Source organism: Corvus moneduloides, chromosome 4 (assembly GCF_009650955.1).
Source record: "Corvus moneduloides isolate bCorMon1 chromosome 4, bCorMon1.pri, whole genome shotgun sequence".
NCBI classification, from domain to species: Eukaryota; Metazoa; Chordata; class Aves; order Passeriformes; family Corvidae; genus Corvus; species Corvus moneduloides.
The window spans coordinates 9,422,081-9,440,986 of NC_045479.1; the positions used below are offsets into that span (position 1 = coordinate 9,422,081).

Below are 18,906 nucleotides of genomic sequence, written 5' to 3' on the forward strand. Positions count from 1 at the left end.
GAGAGTTGTTTCTGTTTCCATCATGGAAATTGAGTTGTGGATAGTCTGATTCCTGCCTGGAGCTGTAATCTGCTCGAGGTTATTAAAAAACCCCTCAGGACAGCTGAGCAGAGTTGGGAATTCGAACAATAAAAGGATTTCTGAGGAGATACGAACTGCTTTTAGACTGGCTTATTTTTCAAATAACAATTTTCAGTTTTTAAGAGAGTATTAACCACTTATTTCAGCACTCTTGCATTAAGCATTTACTGTGCCTAGACACCACACAATTACTTGGTGGCTCAAATGTAAGAAGAGTTACTTATTTTAATACTGTAGTCCACCACCCGCAGGTGTAATTCTTACCTAGACAGCAAAGAAAACAAAATCACCAATCCTAGCCAAAGCAAAACCCCACTTGGCTTACTGTAAGTAAAGCTCACATGAGCACCAAACTCATGTCCAAATGCAGAAATTATTCATTTTCTCTGTAATCACTTTCAAAACAAGCTGAGAAAAGTTCTCTCTGTACCACAACCTCTCACTTTCATCTGAAGTCACTACAAACTGTAGTGAAACCCTGTTGCTAAGAGGAAGCATCTCTCTGGAGTTATTTCCCTTCTCTCACCATTATTCAGTCCCTGTGTTTCATCATTTCTCAGAGACTAGGTGTACACTTCATCAGATCACTGATCCAGTCACTGCAATGGATTTCCTACTTAGATTCTTCATTCCCTCTTCTTTCAGCCTTGGATCTACTTCACGCCCCTCCTTGCTCCTTCTTGTGAACACTGTCTACTGTTCCATGACAGAAATAATGACACAAGCACACCCTGAGACCAGCAAATACTGTATTATAAGGAATTTAATTTCTATAGATGCTTTGACCTGGGATTTAAAAAAAACCAAACCAAACCAACCCCAAACAAACAAACCCAAGCCCAAACAAGAACAAAAAAAAAAAAAGGCAAAGGAAAAGACCTAAATAAAGTGCTACCACTTAAGGAGCTGAAGTTTAAAATGTCACACAAATTAATCTCCGTAACTCTGGGAGATCATTTCCTTTGCTCTTATTTTAGTAATACCAATTCAGTACGGAAGAGGTTTTCTTCCTACCATGTACAATACTTAAAAAAATAGGAAGTCCATTTCTTCCACTATTTTTTGACCCTAAAGTAGAAGGCATATGCACCTAAAAACCTCTGCATTTCTCCATTTCCATTTACACAGAGTAAGGGTGTAGTACATCCCCTGTAAGATTCAATTTCTAAGTACTGCATGTACTATGAGTGTCACTCTATGCAAAATGAACTACAGAAAAGTCTCTGCTATAACTGAAGTTTATACCAGCCCTTGCAAAACTGTACAGGTCTGCTATACCAAGAGCATTTTCTTTCTTCTCTTTATTCACATATTTCAGAGGTTTCTTTTGGTACATGTCACCCGAAAGGGGTTTCTTTTGTTACATCTTACCTGAAAGCAGATACACAGAGCTGAAATTCTTCTCCAGTTTGCCCAGGAGCACAGTGAGAAAGCAGTCAGATGAGAGAGAGGTCACATCTTTAGAGCTTTGGTCATACACCACCACTTCCTGCTTGCAGTCAATTTCAATCTGAAACACAAGGACCTCAGAGTAAATCAGGAAGGAGGAAGATGATTAAAAGCACCACATTATCTCCTCCATCAGGGTTCCCACACAGTTGCTATACCAGCAGTTCAGATACATAGATTTCTTATGCACCTGTTCACTAAACAGTTTTTATTTTAGACTTCATAAGTCTCTCAGATTTAATTCCCGGTAGAGTTTGTAAATTGATTATTTGCTGCATGTTGAAGCCCACTTCAAAAATTTCTATCATTAGGTAATTTTATGTCACTGGTGAAATGTTCTACCTTCAGCTAGGCTGGTGGATGTGTTTAAAAGCTGAGCTTTTTAGAAGGTGGCCCCGCCTCACTTTCTGCTTCTGAGAGTTTTGTACATAAACAATAAAGAGACCTTAAACTGCCACTAAGCCACACACATTTTGGTTACCTGCACAACTTTATATATAAAAATATGCTTTAGATAACAAAAATAAAAAGCTTCATTTTCAATATGTCAAAGCAAGAATGTAGTAGGTTATTTTTATATCCAAAACACGTGATACAAGCATCAATAGATTAAAAAACCCCAATATCCCTTCTAAACACACACACACACACACAGATACACATTACTTTTAAACAGCATAGCTATTTTCTTTTCACTGATAGCACTATCTGGAGAAAACCACACCCCTCTCCCCAATTAAAGAAACAACAAAACAAACACCAAAATCCATCAAACTGCTCCCATGAAAAGCCCTTTAAGCAGCAAGTAAGAGCCAGGACTGACAGAGACAATTTCTTTGCAAACCAAATGACCACTTGCTAAGCAAGCCCCACCACCACAGACCCCAAAGAATCCTTCAAAGTTTAGGAGAGAATGTTTCCTGCCTTAATTACATGCGCTTGAGAGACCGTGCTTTGCAAAACACACAAGAACCCTGAGAACATTCTTTCTGAGTAATTTCTAAATCCCTGCCCTTTACTCTGTCACTGATTCTAGAAAGAATCCCAATGATAAGCTCAATAGTAACCGATACCCTCTTCAATCAGGTAACATTTCAGCTAAACTCTGTCCTCTATAATCTTGTTTGGTTTTGGTTGTTTGGGTTTTTTTTAATGAAATACCTAAGGAAAAATTATTACAAGTTGCTTACCAGCCACTCCCTTTAAACAAATACAAGGAATAAGAGGAAAATGACCCCTACCTTGTGTTTTGCTGAATGCTGAATGAGCTCTGTAATCAAAACTTTGTCCTGCTGCAGCCTCCGCTTCATGAGCTTGGAGCAGTTGATGTTGATGGCATCCAGGATGTGGGATGTGTTGTATTCCACAAAGGGGCGGCTATCAATCAGCAGCAGCTTCTCTGTACCGCTCTCCAGCAAAGCCACCAACTTCTCAGCGACAATGAGTTGGGTCCTGATCATCTCATCGGCCATGACAACAACGAGGCCTCTTTCCCCACCTCCCTCTCTAATTTGCTGCGATGATGTAATGGCTGTGTACTCAAAGGCTTAGCCACACCATTGTACTAGAAGTGTATGAGGTCATGCTGGTAGTGACTGGCAAAAGAAAAGTTAAATCCATTTTCAGAAAGAGCTCTTGGACTGAATGTCTCCTCCTGCTTCCAGTTGATGTACAAAGGGTTGGCTCCACAAAGCAGCCCCTCACGTCTGATTCATTGGGAGATGACTATGGAGTAGCCATTTCACAATTCACACAAAAGATGCTTTCTGGCTGCTGCTGCATTACATCATTCTTTACCTTTGCTCCCACCCATCAGCTTTACACCACACTGAGAGCCTGTAAGAAGGGGAAGATGGAAAAAACAAAAAACACAAACCAGATGAGGCCATGAAACTTCGCAGAACAAAAACATTCAGCTCCGAGGCTTAGCTATACAGTGGGCCATACTATGTAATAAACACATTCCTGAGGAGTTCTCCTCTCTGCTGGATGTGCCAAACACCTAGAGAGAGCATTGGCAACTACAGGCTCTGAACCTATTCCAACACTCTTGCCTGGACAATTATCTTGTATTTCAGGCAACATACGCTGCCTTAATTGCAGACTTTTGTTGCCACTAGCTCTGCCTCTTCACAAGACTTTGTTAGAACATAATTAAGAGATACTGCCCTAAATAATGGTATTCCTTTCAATAGCAAAACTATTTAAATGCATTTCAGCACTTCACCACTTAGTAAGAAGCTGTAAAATTAGTTTTTTAAACATTTAAACATTTTAAACATTAAACATTTTTAACGTTTAATGCCTTGGGAAAATATTTCACAAAACAGCACTGCAAGTTGGGAAACTGAAACTACACAAGAGAAAGGACCAAACTTAATCCACCTCTCTGAAGAAAATGCTTGAATAGAAACCAGTACAAGATGCCACATCAGGACACAAGCATTTTATTTGAATTAATAAATAATCACCAGAGATGGATGAGGTCTCACACTACAGGGAGGTAAAGCAGTGAGCACTTTTCTGTTCTTCCTGGAGCTGTGTGATTCTTATGTGAAGTGTGTAACACCCAGCCCTCATGCTAAATACTCTCTAAAATTAGATCCTGACAGCATCTGAACAACATCAGCTGAAACAGCGGCAGCAGCAGAGCAGTAAAACCACCTGACACATTTGACCCCCTATTTGACCACTGCCTCACAGTTGCCCTTAGGCTCTTCAGAGTCTCCCAAAACACATTCTGATGGCACAAGTCTTTATAGGAACAGTCCTCAGAAAGGAGCCACCATGGGGCTGCATCCTTCAGGGATTTAGCTCACATTTTATAGTGTCGACTTGCTGCCTCCGTTGGAAATGTTTGTTATTTATCTTAATTGCAAGAGAAGTAATGAATTCAAAGTATCGATAGATTATTAGAAGTCCTGTTATACCAACAGGTCAGTTGCATTTGGCAGTGGGAAATCCCAAGTCTGAAGATGCTTTACTCTTTAGATATATTGTACAAATCTACATTTACAAAATCTTAGGCAAAATAAATTCTGCAAAAAGTACAAGCTTCACCTTACAACCCAAAAGAGGAAACTGGGAGTTGTTTCATGAGTTTCATGTGCCAATACAAGAAAAACACCAGCTTCCACGTAGACAGACATTAGACTGACAAAATGTGATTTTCCATTCGTCCTGACTTTAGTGCTGTTGTGACAGTGCTGTTAAGCTTGCCCAGATAAATGGAAGCACATAGCAGTGAAGTGCATATTGCTCTAAACTACAGAAAAAATATTGGAAAATATACTATAGCAAGTCTTAATTGAATGTTTTACAGAACCTGGTTGGTAGGTGTGCTCCCCCTCAGAGAGCAATCAATATACACTAGTCCCCCGAAGGTATCAAAAGACACTTGATTATCAAAATGACATTTTGCCGGGGGGGGGGGGGGGGGGGGGGAGGGAAGGAAACTTGATAGTTATGTCAATACCCCCACCCCCTACCCCCCAGGAAAACAGCATTCTACAATTTTTTAATTTCTCTTAACATGTCCTGTCACAGGTTTTGATTCTCTTTTATTCACATCAAAGGTTGCCAGATATTAAATCCACTGAACTCAATGAAAACTTTTCCACTGGCTCTAGTGGGAATTGGCTCCAGCTCCCTTGTAAGCTAAACAGTTTGTTCGTGAACTAGACAGTTTGTTTTGATGGATAAATTGCTGACTTAAAGTCCAAGTAATAAAAGGAAAATAAAGCAGCTGAGAAAGTACAGAACTCTAAACCAGATGCTGTTAGAAATACTTAATCTTTAATTTGCAATTTTCAGTTTGAGTATGCTTCTTATCTTCTAAAAGCTTACTGTTTGCTGTGTCAGCCTTCACTTTCATACAACAGAAGTTTGTTTCAGAAGACTCTTGAGAAGAACTCAAACCAGTCATATCTGGTGACAGGGTAAAGAGCATGTAAAGAACATAAGGCAAGTGGGCTTCAGTCAAGAATCCTTTTAAATAGTCCTGTTACCTTAACATACCAAGGACCTTAAAAGCATTCTGCCCATGGCTTGAAAGCAATAAACTGAACAGCAATGTCACCTCAAGTTATTGCAACTGAAATCCTATTTCAACAGGAACATCTCCATTGCGCAGGGGAGAAACAACATTTTCAAGAAGTACAGGTTTTTCTTTTAATTCTCTCTGTTTCTGGAACTATCAGAGTTTGGGACTCTAAACAAGAGGAACCTGGCAGCCTCTTGCTTTAGGTAAACACTTGAGCTCTTGTCCCCTTCCTCATGACTCCTCTTATCATTCAGCTGCTATGAGGTGTTGAAACATCTGTTTAATTTCTAATGCATTTGCAAAGAGATAAAATTCAATTTCTTGACTGTTCTCTTTCTACTCGTGACTTAGACCTCAATGGTATTACAGTGTCTCGTAAAATGATGTCATATAATGCACTGCCCCAAACAGGCCATTATATTGCTGACCTTAAAGGTAGGAAGCCATCCTAGTCACAGGGTGTTCCATGATGAAATCAGGATTACAAAAAGTGATCTGTAATTGAGCCATGAGAATCCCCCACAGAATCATTCATGTGTACACTGGGAACACTGCATGGCTGCTTCCTCCTTCTAGAGGGACTGGGACACTTTTAAACAAGAAAATTAAACATTTAACTCACTATGAAACTAAAAAGATCTGTTCCACACTTGCCCAGTACCTTTACAGCTTTTCTTTATTGTTTAAAGAACCAAACCAACAAACCCTCTACTATCTTGCACACAAACAGTGGATTTCTGATGTTTGCATGTATGTTTAATGTTGCCACAGAACTACAGGATCTCTTGCTTCGGGGATTCCTGTCCCCATCCTAAATGGTTCAGATGGAGTGAAATAAGCAAGTGCCACATTTTCAGTTATGTGGTTGTGTTTGGTTTTTCAGTTACAATAATTCACATTTTGTATGCACTCCTAACTTCTACTGCTATCACTTTGACTCCAAGCAATTCCTTTCCATCACAACAGGATGCTTGTTTGAGTTCTCAGGTTTTGGCTCATATAGAATCACAGAACTATTTAGGTTGGAAAAGACCTCCAAGATCATTGAGTCCAACTGTTAAAGTAACATTGCCAAGTCCACTGCTAAGCCATGTCCCTAAGCTCCACATCTCCACATCTTTCAAATACTTCCAGGGATGAGAGGCAGATGTAGTAGGAATACATTTTAAAAACTCTCAGAACAAGAGTCTCTAATTCTAGCCCAGTTAAGGAACTAGCAAAGAGCTTCTAGAAGCCTTGCTACAATCTCTGAAAGACTTCTGCCTCACGTAAAAAGATAACCTTGAAGTTGAACCTTGGTGTCATAAATAAAGGGCTGGCTACGTCACTAATGCCTGCTTTGTCAGGAGCCTGCAAGCAGTGCTCCCACACACACGTCATGCAAAACACCAACAAAATCACTTTACAGCACCTGAACAAGGTCCTGATGGGCAGCCTTTATGAACTCAGCTGAGACACTTGAAGGAGTTGGGTTTTTTAAACTGTGTATTTTTCTACTTTTTACAGGCAAGCACATGTAACATATGAGAAAAACATTCTCATCCCCTAGAGTCCCCTTCATGGTTCTTAGGGTGGGCACCATCGTAAAAGAAAAGTTGAAAAGCTGAATTAAAAAAAAAGATGTAGAACATCCCAAACTGCAGGACACAAGCTACTGCTGGCTGTTACAAAAAGGGTATTTGGCTTCAGTGTTACTGGGAGTGCCAAGTAGTTCAACAGCTGGTGCCAATACCATCAGCACCAGTTCCTATTAACACGGTCACACGTGATAGTGGACAAACAAGCCTACACAAACTAGAGAGGAATTCCAGATCCAGGGACCACAGGGTGAATTCCTACTCCTGCAAGAACCTTTTCCCTTCTGCCAACACCTATGACAAGCATAGCATTCCCTCACCAGCCTCAAAAAGATGGAAATAAATGGTGTTCTGGATGGATGCTTTTACCCAGTGCTACAGGAGACTAAGAGAGCTGAGAGAGGTCCAACCCTTGCTCAAGATGCTACTCCAGTAGCCAGGAACACAGAGTGCCTATGGAGCACAAGGGAAATAAAATTTTTAATTGAAAGCGAGGAATGGCTGTTTTTCTGAATTCAGCAAGCAAGCAGTCAATTCCAGAGATCAACAGCTGTATAATAAGGTACAAATTCTGGGGGAATAAACATTAGCTGAGGTTAGAGAAGTGTATTTATTACCTGCCATTGTGTGAACACACAGGAGTGAGATAACAAATGTTTGTCAATTCAAAGAGCTCTGTTAACAAGGGCTCACGTCACTCCCTCAGCTGAGGGGAATGAGGGAGTCTTTGGGCTTTTTGGATGATTCAGAGAAGTGTCACTATCTCATAAACACATCATTTCCTCGTGCTTCCTGGCAGGGAGGTTGAAGAACAGACACATTCCACCACCCTCTGAGCACACTCCACTTTGGTGCAAGACTGGACAGCAGTACAGAAAGTCACTCAAATAGAAACACACAGATTTTAATTTTTTTTAAAAATGTCACTCATGTGCCATGTTCATAAAAGAGAGGCAGTTTTAAAAATGTCACCGTTTTCCTTTGCTTTTCTATGGGCGCTCCCTCTTCTCCTCTTAACACATCTGTGCTTTGAGCTATATATGCAGTCAAAATGCAGAGTGCTAGTTTTCTCTTCCTTGTAGAAACGCCAGCCACATGCAAGCATTTTAGATTACACACTGTATAACCACGAGAAAGGCAAGTGGTTGGCAATGCCTTGGCTTCCAAGGCATTGGAAAGAAATAGATGAAGGTGGATTTTCTGTTCAGTACTCTCTTGTCCTTCATCCTGCTTGACTAATTCCTCAACTTTGATTACTAGTTCTAAAGGAAACTCACCCCACTTCACTGTGCTCACCAATCTGAAAACTGAGACACAGAGAGTCAGAAAGGAAATCAACTTCCCATGAATACACTGCATGAAAGACCTCCAGTTTAGATCTTTAAGCTCACTCTATTTCTACACCTATTGCTCACCAACACTTTTACCACTGGCACTCTCAGACAGCTGGGCTAAGCAAGAGGAATGGGCCTTCCATTTAGATAACAGATATTTCCTGTCATACAAATAGTCATATTTGAAATAATGTATCATATTATTTCAAAATAAAACCAAAAAGCACACCAAATCACCACGTTTTCCTGACCTCCTCAGCATAGCCCTCAAACACCTGCAATGTTCTTGCAAATATCATCCATGTACCATCACCATCTCTAAGCAATAAGCCAGGTTATCATCACCTGCCCTTACCAAGAAGCCAACCTCTTTGACATTCCCAGTGAAACAATAAACATTTACTAAGAATGACTGCAGGGAAACCTGACTGGCAGAATGTGGCCTCACAGGAAGCATTAGAACCTGCTGTTGATATGTTACATAACTCTATTCAAAAGAGACTCAGACTTAATCTGGGGACTCCCTTCTCCACCCATACAAGTGAGAAGCTCTTTCCATTTCAAAATACTTTTTCACTGCAGGTTCACAGCATATAGGTCTGTGGCAACCGGAATGAAAGCTTACTTAATCCACTTCAAACATCTATTATAATACATTACATTTTTAGGTTCCTGTGGCCCAGGACACTCGACAACCAGGAAAAGTGTCAATGGATTTTTAAAAGATGATTCTCCCTCTATTATCTCCAAGTCAAAGCAACTGAAAATTCTGGAGTATTTTTTTATGAGTTCATTATTATTTCATGTCAAAAGATATTACTCACCTACATTTAAGGCACAATCTATATGGGCTGAACAGGACAGAAAGAAGGTGGTCCACATACAAAGGCCAGCAGAAGGAATTACCTAAACACAAGAAAATAATAATATTAATAATAATAGTAATAAAATCCTTATTACAAGATTTAAAAACACCAAACCAAACAAATACCCCCCAATCCAAACCAGGAAATGGATTTTACACTTTCAGTGCAGTAATTTGCTGTACAACTCCCCCAAACACATGAAAACCTAGGTGAGAAGTTATTTATGAATGCTGACATTCATTTACATGGAATGGGTCCAAAATAGGAAGTTATGCTATACTGATTTTCCAAAAGAAAAGAGAAAAAAACCACCACAGCAAGTCTCTCTACTATCTTTAAACTAAAATTAAAAAAAAAAAAAAGTTGGAGATGCTCTAAAAATATCCAACAAACAAAAAACCGACCAGTGACAGCCTTCCAAACTCTTTGACACATCTCCCTGCTAGAAAACCAATCTATAACTCAGCATTACCAGGCGATGCATTTGCATGGAATTAAGCAAATTCACAAACTCTTGTTCAGTACCTATTAAAGTGAAAGATTGCCACAAGTAAGTGTGAATACAGCTGTATTTTGCATGGACAGAGACCAATGAAACAGGACATTTGTGCAGTTAATCCCACCTCCCCACACTCTAAAAAAGCCAGCACTGGAAACCGGTAACACTGGCATCACCAATAATCACACACAGTCATACCCATACAACTTCTACCCAAAGCACCTGCTGTTCCAACGGGAACAAATTAAATTACAACTTTTACACGAGGAAGCAAAAATAAGCACATCAGCGTCAATTCCCAACTGCTTCCTGGGCAGCTGAACGCAAGGTTTAAATCATGGCTGCCAAGAGATGACAGCATCGCCTAATCACTGTGATATAAACCATGACAATAAATTATTGCCAAGCAGCGCCTTACTGTGAGATCCAGGAGTGGCTCTGAAGCACGGAGTAAAGGACATGACAACTGTGAAGAGCCACCACAGCAAAGGGCTGGGCATGTTATGGTGAACAGCCTGAAAACCCACAGCATCCCACAAGGAAAAGAACTACAGGGATCAATCACCTCTCTGTCTTTAGGCAAACGGCAGCAGTAGAGCACAGGGTGAGAACCCCTCAGATACCGAGCTTATGACCCAGAACAGGCTTTGCTCACTGGGCTCATCTCTTGACTGGGACCTGTGTTTTACTCTGGAAGGACCTAGGCTGGAGACCCTCTCGCTTGCCATCATTAGTATGTAGGCATATGTACGTGAGAGCAGCAGGGCAGAGAGCTGGATGAGATGATCTGTTCAAGATTGGGCTCAGTCCTTTTCCCCCCCTCTGCTTGCTCCAGCTTCTCATTCCTTTCTGAGCCTCAGGAAGAGGCTCTGCAGACCTCCCTTGCTCCTTCCCATAATCCAGTGCAAAAGCCTGGCAGAAAGCAAAGACGAAGGTATGAAGAGAAAATTCATCCTACTCATCATACTTGTTGCTATCCCCTTTTCTAATCTCATCCCAGAAATTAATGCTAAACTAATGCTCAGCACTGATTAGGCTCTGCCTAGATACAGGGCCCTATGATCTGAGACCACCTTGTGACAGCCCAAGGAAACAAAGTCCTGAGACAAAAAGCATCTCCCTTTTTGTTCTTTAGTGCTTCACGTGTAAGCTCCTGAAGCCTCTCTGAAAGCTGTCAGGTAGTCTTCACATTCACCAGCACCTGCCTCTCCGTGCTGTCCATGCCATGCCATGACTCCTTCTGCCAGACACACCTCTCCGAAGTTCTTACAAATAAACCAGCTCTCACCTCAAGACACTGTATTTTGTTTTCCCCATTTTAATAAATACATGTAAATCAAGTGTTTAAAGCAGACCCCAAGAGCCCTCATTTCACCATGGAGCATGATTAGTTCTGCTGAAGAGCAGATGAGAAACAAAGCATTTCAACACAGTTTACTAGAAGGAGGTGTCACACTTTAAGAACAGGATCCACTCATGATTGAAGACTGAGCTGCTGCAACTTCAGCCATAAGCATTAAGCACTTTTGGAAATTCCCTGGCAAAGCTGTTTAAGGAACAGACATTTCCTGTAATTTTCAGAAACATTTTATATCCCCCCCTCCTTTTTAGGCTTGGTGGTAAGGAGGGGAAGGGAGAGAGAGGATACCATATTACCATTAAGTGAAATATGAATGAGCCACCCAAGTTTAAAGTGGAAACTTCAGATATTTGTGCTTAGCAGAAGGTTTTAAAAAAAGTCTTTCATCATTAAGAGGCCAGGATTTTTCTGCTGACTTTAGAAAAAGAAATATACATCCTTTCAATTAGGGCGACTTACAGAAGGATATGAACTTGTCTTTATACTTACTTCTGGCAAATAAGAAGTCCTCCAGGCCTAATTTAAATACCTTTTTCTATTTTCCAGAATTAGAAATGGAAGCCTTTTTTGCTCCTCTCTTGCTCAGGGCCTTCCCTAAACTGCAGCTAAACAAACCCAACCAGTGGAGTCACGCAGAGCATTCCTCCCATGGCAGAGAGTAAGGAACATCGAGCAAGAGAGAAGCCAGGAAGAGATGGAATAGTCAAATGTGACAGCATCCGTCTGTGCCAGGGCCTCACCACCTTCCTCTTTGTCCTAAAAATCTGATCTTGTATGAAGCATCTGGTATAAAATTTATAAGGTTTACAGTAAGTTAGAAAATTATTTCACTTATCTATGTAACCCAAGTCTGAAGAGATCCAATCCAAAGCCACAGTATATAACACATGAGTTCACAAACCAAATTAAAACGGAGGGACAGTTGCCTATCCCCACAAAACACATCACGAGTGCTACTTTGGCCCTGTACACCAAATGGCAAATATTCATCATGTAATTGTGACCAATTGTCCACATCTGCCACCCTCCACCAGCAACTGTATGGTGGAGGGTGGCAGACACAAAGAAAACAAAGTAACTCAATGAAAAAATTAACATGTTGAACTAATTCATAAATCCTCAAGCTGTTGTGATGCCAGCATATCCTTGTTATTTGTATGACATGGGTGCTTTACAGCAGCATCTTTCATGATACCGAGGTTTCCATCTCCTACACAAGCTGCACATTCTGAATCAACTGTTCTGCAGCTTTGCACACCAATATAAACAGTGACTTCTGTATTTTACACGGTCATCTTTTTGCTGAGAAACAGATTAAAAAACAGAGTGCTCTGAAGAGTAGCGCTAAATAAACATCAAGCACAGCTGTTGCAATAGTCCATGCCACTTCTTTAAAAGGCTTGCCATGAAAGAGGGTAAGATGGGACCTCAGAATCTTCAGATAATGGTTAGCTTTTAAACAGGAGGCATTCTGCCTAATGAGAAACTTAGAGGGGGGGACATCCAAATAATATGGCCCTGCAAATAAGGAGCCAAAAAGGAGATTAAAAAAAGGGCAACTCTGATGTGCTTCGTGGTCACTGTATGATAAAAACAGAAGGTGGATCAAGAACAAGGACCAGGATGGAATAAAGACAGAGGATAATGACGGTAATTCTATTAGGGAAATTAATCAGAATAGCTTCTGGGCAAGGCAGGGATGAATTTCTTGCAGAAGACTTTTTATTGACTCTTCTCTTAAATTAAACTGACTGACTAAAGGGAGTCAATCTCCTTTAAGAACAGAGACTTGTAGACTGCTTGCGTGGTACAGTACAACGTGGGTTAAAACGTTCTGGTCTTTCACCCATTTGAGGAAATGACACCAGTTCTCCCGGAAGGCAACTCGCACATTCAACCCCTTCACATCAGGGCATGAGAAAGTTTGCAAGGAATTTTTTATTTTTTCTTTAACTGTCAACATTAATACTTTGTTTCTTCCTGCTTGTGTTTGAAAATACAGTGCTGCACTGTGCTGCATGCATGTCCTGTCAGCTGTACGGGGAAATATCTAGAAGTTTAAAAAAATATCTAATAAAAGTGTTAATTAAGTCTGTTGTCAAACTCATTTTATAAGCCCTCTGCATGCTCTAAACAATATTAATATTGCCACCAGTGTTTGATACATAGTGATAAAAGCATGCAGAAGCATCTTCAGAAGGGAGGCTTGGCCAAATAAAACATTGACATTACACATATGTAAACTCAGTCCTACTCGTTACAGCAGTTAAATATTATTGGGTTTCTCTTTAAATGACATTTACATGGCAAGGAAACAGAATAGATGACGGAAAACAGCAAGTCCACGCACATAGTACAGCCCAACTATCTTGAAGTGGGAGTAGAGAAGGAAACTTAAAGGAATATGCTCTGCAGCAATGGCTCCCAATTAACATGGGGAACTAAATCAAGTTGTTGTATGTTCCCAGAAATTAAACAATTGCAGTAATCCTGCTAAGAGGTCTCCCATTCTGGGCAGTTCAGAGTAGTGAGGGGTTCAGGCTGTGATACAGAGCGATGGTTGAACTGCAGATGAGGCACGGAAAACAAATTAACAAACTCCTAGATCCAGATGATTGGGACTCAAGTATCTCACCATGGTGTAGGACTACTGACAGGTCACACTCTGGGAACAGAACATGTTTTCATACCTAATTTGTACCCACAAAGGTAATTATGATGGCTTGCTTATTAAAATTGCTTTCAAATAATAATTTAATTGACAAGATGGTACCAACAGGGCCCCAGCTGGGAACAAAAGCAAGAGCCATGGTACCTCACTGAGCTATGATCCCAGTCACGTGGTCTGGTATGTCTTTCCCAGAGGATCCCAAGTGTTTCTTTGAATTTGAATCATGTTATACAAGACCTGCAGCAGTGCCAAAGCCACATTTCTAACACGGTAACCACATGGCTGAAAAGAGAAGCCACATATATCTGTACAATGGAAGAAGGAGAGCAGACGATGATTTAGGTTCCCCAGCTGTGCCTCTTGCATCACTGCAAACATTACCATTGAAGTAGAATCACAGAGTCACAAATGGTTTGTGTTGGAAGGGGCCTTAAAGGCCATTTCATTCCAACCCTCCTGCCTTGGGCAGGGACACCTTCAATGATCCCAGGTTACTCCAAGCCCCATCCAACCTGGCCTTGAAGACTTCCAGGGATAGGACAGCCACAGCTTCTCTGGGCAACCTGTGCCAGGGCCTCATCACCATCACAGGGAAGAATTTCTTCCTAATACCTAAACACACCCTGCCCCTCTGTCAGCTTGAAGCCATTCCTCCTTGTCCTATCACTCCATGTCCTTGTAAAATCTCTTGTAGGTTCCCTTCAGGTGCTGCTGCCTGACATAGAGGATGAAAAGTGACCTAACCACAATATACACAAATCCCCCATAAGAACAATTGACAAAATGCAACCACCAATTTATGTAGTGGGCAAGAACCAGAAGGGACCAGGATTTTTTAAATTTTGAAGGGAAAAAATGCATGATACCAAACCAAGGGAGAAAATTATGTTGTTTTCATCTGATAGACATCTTACTCAAGGACCAGGGTCAACAAGAAATGTTTTATAGCAACCTCTCTCAGTTTATAACAGAATTTTGAATACCAAAGAGAAACAAAACATACTCCCTTAAAATACACTGGTATTATCCCATTTGATGTGTGCTTACATGCATGCACAGCTCTGTAGAAATCTATAAATAAGGTCTTATATTTCTTCAGAATTTGAAGAGGTGTCTTGTTTTACATAGTCCTTTTAAAAGCAACCAGAAAGGCATTGACTGTTGTCAAAGTAATCCCAAGCTTGGAGAGCTTAATACATTTCTGCAATAACTGAAGTAATACATCAACAGAATGGATCAACTTCAGGGCATGCAGAGCCAACTAAAGTGCTTGGAAAGAAGTTTATTATCTGCAAACTCCAAGATCCTTGTATTCCTTAAGTATTCAGCAACGGAAGAAGGATCAGTTCCTTGTCAACAATCACGGATACATCAATAAATAATACTGATTAGTTTTATAATAACTTATTCATTCTACATAAATTCCTGCTGATACCATTGGCACGTGTTCTGGTAATTCTCAGACAGACTTCCAGTCTGCATGTGAGCAGCCAATAGGAACGAGTTGGGTTTTGGTAGCAGTCCTGAGGTTTTTACCTCCAGAAACTGATCCTGAAGGATAAAGGTATATGATGGGTGGTCCTTAATCACTTCCTTTATGTGAAAATTGAGGTCAGAGTAGAAAAAGAGCCAAGGAAGGAAGTCTGCAGCACCCCTCAAACACACACACACACCTTCCTGAACAACTCCTTAAACAGTTTAGAGGGTTAACTTGTAGTTTAAATGAAGTAGTCAGAGTTGGGATAGAAATAAACAGCTTGCACAAGCAAGATACTGTGCTATTAAGTTTTTATAAGTGACTTAAAAATTAGGTCAGTCTAATTTGTGGCTGATACTTTGTTCTTTCACTACTATGAACTCACAATGATGTCAGTCTCATGTTCAAACATGCCACATTTAGCAGCGCACAGGCTTCCTGAGAGACTCTCTCAACCTTCCTTTGTGCAAAAGGCTTCTGCCAGATTCTTAGCTCATACTTCATTGACTCAGGCATGCCACTCCAGTTTCAAGGCAGTTACACTGGCTTCCCGTCAAATACTGTGCAGTTTGGGTTTTTTTTCTTCCTTCCTCTTCTATTTTTTTAATTTTCTCTAACTTTACTAACTAGAAGTTTAAGAATATGTGTCCATATTCAGGTTACCATTTTAGGCCTCACCGTCCTCACAACATCCAGAAGAGAACCACCTACAAAAGGTGTGGGAAACAGGTGTTTTTAACTAATTCAGCCCAATCATTTCAATAATTAAAAGGGGCCTACAAGAAAGTCAGAGAAGGGCTTTTTACAAGGGCATGTAGTGATAGGACAAGGGGGAATGGCTTCGAACTGAAAGAGAATAGGTTTAGATTAGATATTCCAAAGAAATAGAAATCCTTCCCTGTGAGGGTGGTGAGGCCCTGGCACAGGCTGCCCAGAGAAGCTGTGGCTGCCCCAGCCCTGGAAGTGTCCAAGGCCAGGTTGGACAGGGAACATTCCCTCCGACAGGCACAATCAGCTTTTTGTGTGAATATCCTCTTAAGATGAGGCACAAAAATTCTTAGGTGAGAGTAAAGGAATAGGAATAGAGTGGTAGGTGAAAAAAACCCCAAAATCAAACAGGTCACTGTTTAAAAATGGCCATCTGCAAGTTTGTTCTTAGCAACCCCAATTCGCACCATTTGACTCAAGTTTGTGCCTGTCACTAAATATCTATACTAAACATTGACTGCAGTGAAGATGCACACAGTCTACATTTCCCACTGCAGAGACTTTACCTCATAAACACTAAGCTGGAGCAGAAGGTAAATGCTGGTAAAGCATTTCTCTTGGGGGTACACTGTGAGAAATGTAACACTGGCCCAGGCTCTCCCCCTCTCTCATTCATGAGGTCGTGTTTCACAACTTATACAGACATTTTTATTGGGGTTTTTTTTGTGGATTTTAAAGTATCATGTTGGTATGTTCAAACCTGTATTACATATTCATGGACCAATGCTATTGCATGAACCCTTAACACGGTTAGAAAAGCATCCCGCTCTGTCTCAGGAAAAGGCACATCATCCCACAGTCATTTCCAGCACCACATTAAATCCCAGGTACCCTATGAAAGAAAACATATATATGTGGCCCACAAGAACTGCATATCCAACAGATCCCCACTGTTCCTGCTGCATCTGCAAGTGCCCAAGGATACAGGAAAGGCAAGTCTTGCAGGGAGAGGTGGTATCTTTTATGAGAGAGGTTAATATGAAGCGATAAGGAGAGGAAGGGCACGAACTCCAGAATGCACAAGCCCTTCCTCACATACACTGAAGTGAAACAGAACCAAACCATGACACAGAAGCAACAGCCAAGGCTTCCAAAACATCTCCACATCCAGCCTGTCTCTCCTCCCAAACAGGAAGGGAAGTCCGAAGCACATCCCGAAGCATGTAATAAATTACACAGTGAATCATATTCCTTATGGAAACTGTCTGGCTGAAGTCACACCACTGGAAATATGTGATAAAAGACAGAAAGAAACCTAAAAGATAGCCTCAAAGAAAGAACACTCCCCCCACCCAAATTCTTGGAGTTAATACCAAGACAAGAAAATCCTGGAGTCATCATGAAGTTACTAGATTTTTTTGTAGATTTTTCCCATAAACAAACTTCTCCCTGGATTATAAAGTTGTTTATTGCTATTAACTGACATTTGACCTAGCTTTATATTCACTGCTTTTTTTCAAGATTTAAGTGAGGTTTGTGTTCCTGAAACCTTGCCTGTCTTCTCCAAATAAGTCAGTTTAAACTGAAAAAATTTTTCTCCTTTCAAACACTTCTTGTAGCCTGTTTGAAAAAAGTGTGTATTTCCTGAAAAATGAAACAAACAAAAATCCACCCAAACAAACAAAAGCCCCCACAAAAACACCATAGGAAAATTACTTTCCTTTAAAGTATTTTCCTGGTTACTGATAAACTTTGACCATTTCCAGCTACAACTAAAAACGTACTGCATTTCTCAAAATTCTAGAACTAGAAGTTTCATCCTGCAATGCAACAAAGAGACAGTAACTTAGGTCTTTTAAAGGAAAACCAATTTTCTTTTCCTGGAGTTCCAAGCTGATTTAGGTAGCAGTGACAAAGGCAGCAGGTGAGATTAAGCACATTTGACAAAGACGGCAGGTGAGATTAAGCACATTTACCTTTAAAAAGTCATGACAGAGAGAGATGTAGTTGATGTGTTTGTTACCTGGGGTCATTTTGCTTGTTTTTTTAACTTTATTTGAATTGCAAAGAAATGTTAGCTGGTGCTGGTTTGCCGCCAGGAATGGTGTGCGCACTCAGGTTCTCCCCAGGAACACCCAGTGGCATGAAAAGATTAATCCTGGTGCTTTGAACCAGAGAGTAAAAGGAGTAAATTCCTACCAACAAACACCAAAACCATTTCAGATGTGCAGACTTAGGTGAGAAATCTTTTCCAGCAAAGACTTCAACCCTGATTGCAATTGCCCTCTCCGATAGGATGCCAGCACGGGTCAAAATGTGCAGGAAGAGAGCTGAGCGCACGCACAGAAGCGGAGGTCACCAGGAAAGGGGGGAAGGAGAAGTGCTCCTCCCACCCTCTTCAGGCTTCTTCCTCTGCAGCCGCAGCACCGGGCTCGAGTCAGAGCTGGAATGCCTGGGGCATGCGCTTCCAAAGGCAAGTAATCCATAACCCGGGAGATGGGAAAAAAATCAAGTACAAATCCAAATAATTCCTTAGAATATCGAAGTTTTAATTTAGATTAGACTACCTTGGAAGAAGTAAAATAATTAAAACTTGTGACTTAGCTCTAGAAGCAAATATATCTAGGCTACCTGTGGCTACAATGCCTATCCAGGACTAAAACATTCTTCCTAAACTTGTTCTCACTATCAGCTTAAAGCACAGTCTTGCCAAGGTTTAGCTTTCTGGCATTCTATTGAAAGCATAACCACATAAGACCTTACCGAGAACCAGCTTTAGGTTTGGCAGGGAGACCACCTGGCATCAAAGGTATGCTTGAGGCCATATCCATGAATTTTAGTG

At 40.8% G+C, this 18,906-nt stretch overlaps 1 protein-coding gene across 3 annotated transcripts in view; it reads right to left on the minus strand.

The window, feature by feature from the left end:
* DUSP16 (dual specificity phosphatase 16) overlaps positions 1 to 18,906 on the minus strand; it is a 64,030-nt gene that overhangs the window by 25,692 nt on the left and 19,432 nt on the right. For 2 of the 3 annotated variants that reach the window (XM_032107878.1, XM_032107876.1), the window contains exons 2-4: positions 9,308 to 9,389; positions 2,772 to 3,366; positions 1,453 to 1,591 (exon numbers count right to left, since the gene is read on the minus strand). In XM_032107878.1, the coding sequence (XP_031963769.1) occupies positions 1,453 to 1,591; positions 2,772 to 3,002 (370 nt within the window). In that variant the 5' untranslated portion in view covers positions 3,003 to 3,366; positions 9,308 to 9,389. The remainder of the gene's footprint in view (positions 1 to 1,452; positions 1,592 to 2,771; positions 3,367 to 9,307; positions 9,390 to 18,906) is intronic. The other variant, XM_032107879.1, reaches the window with a different exon arrangement.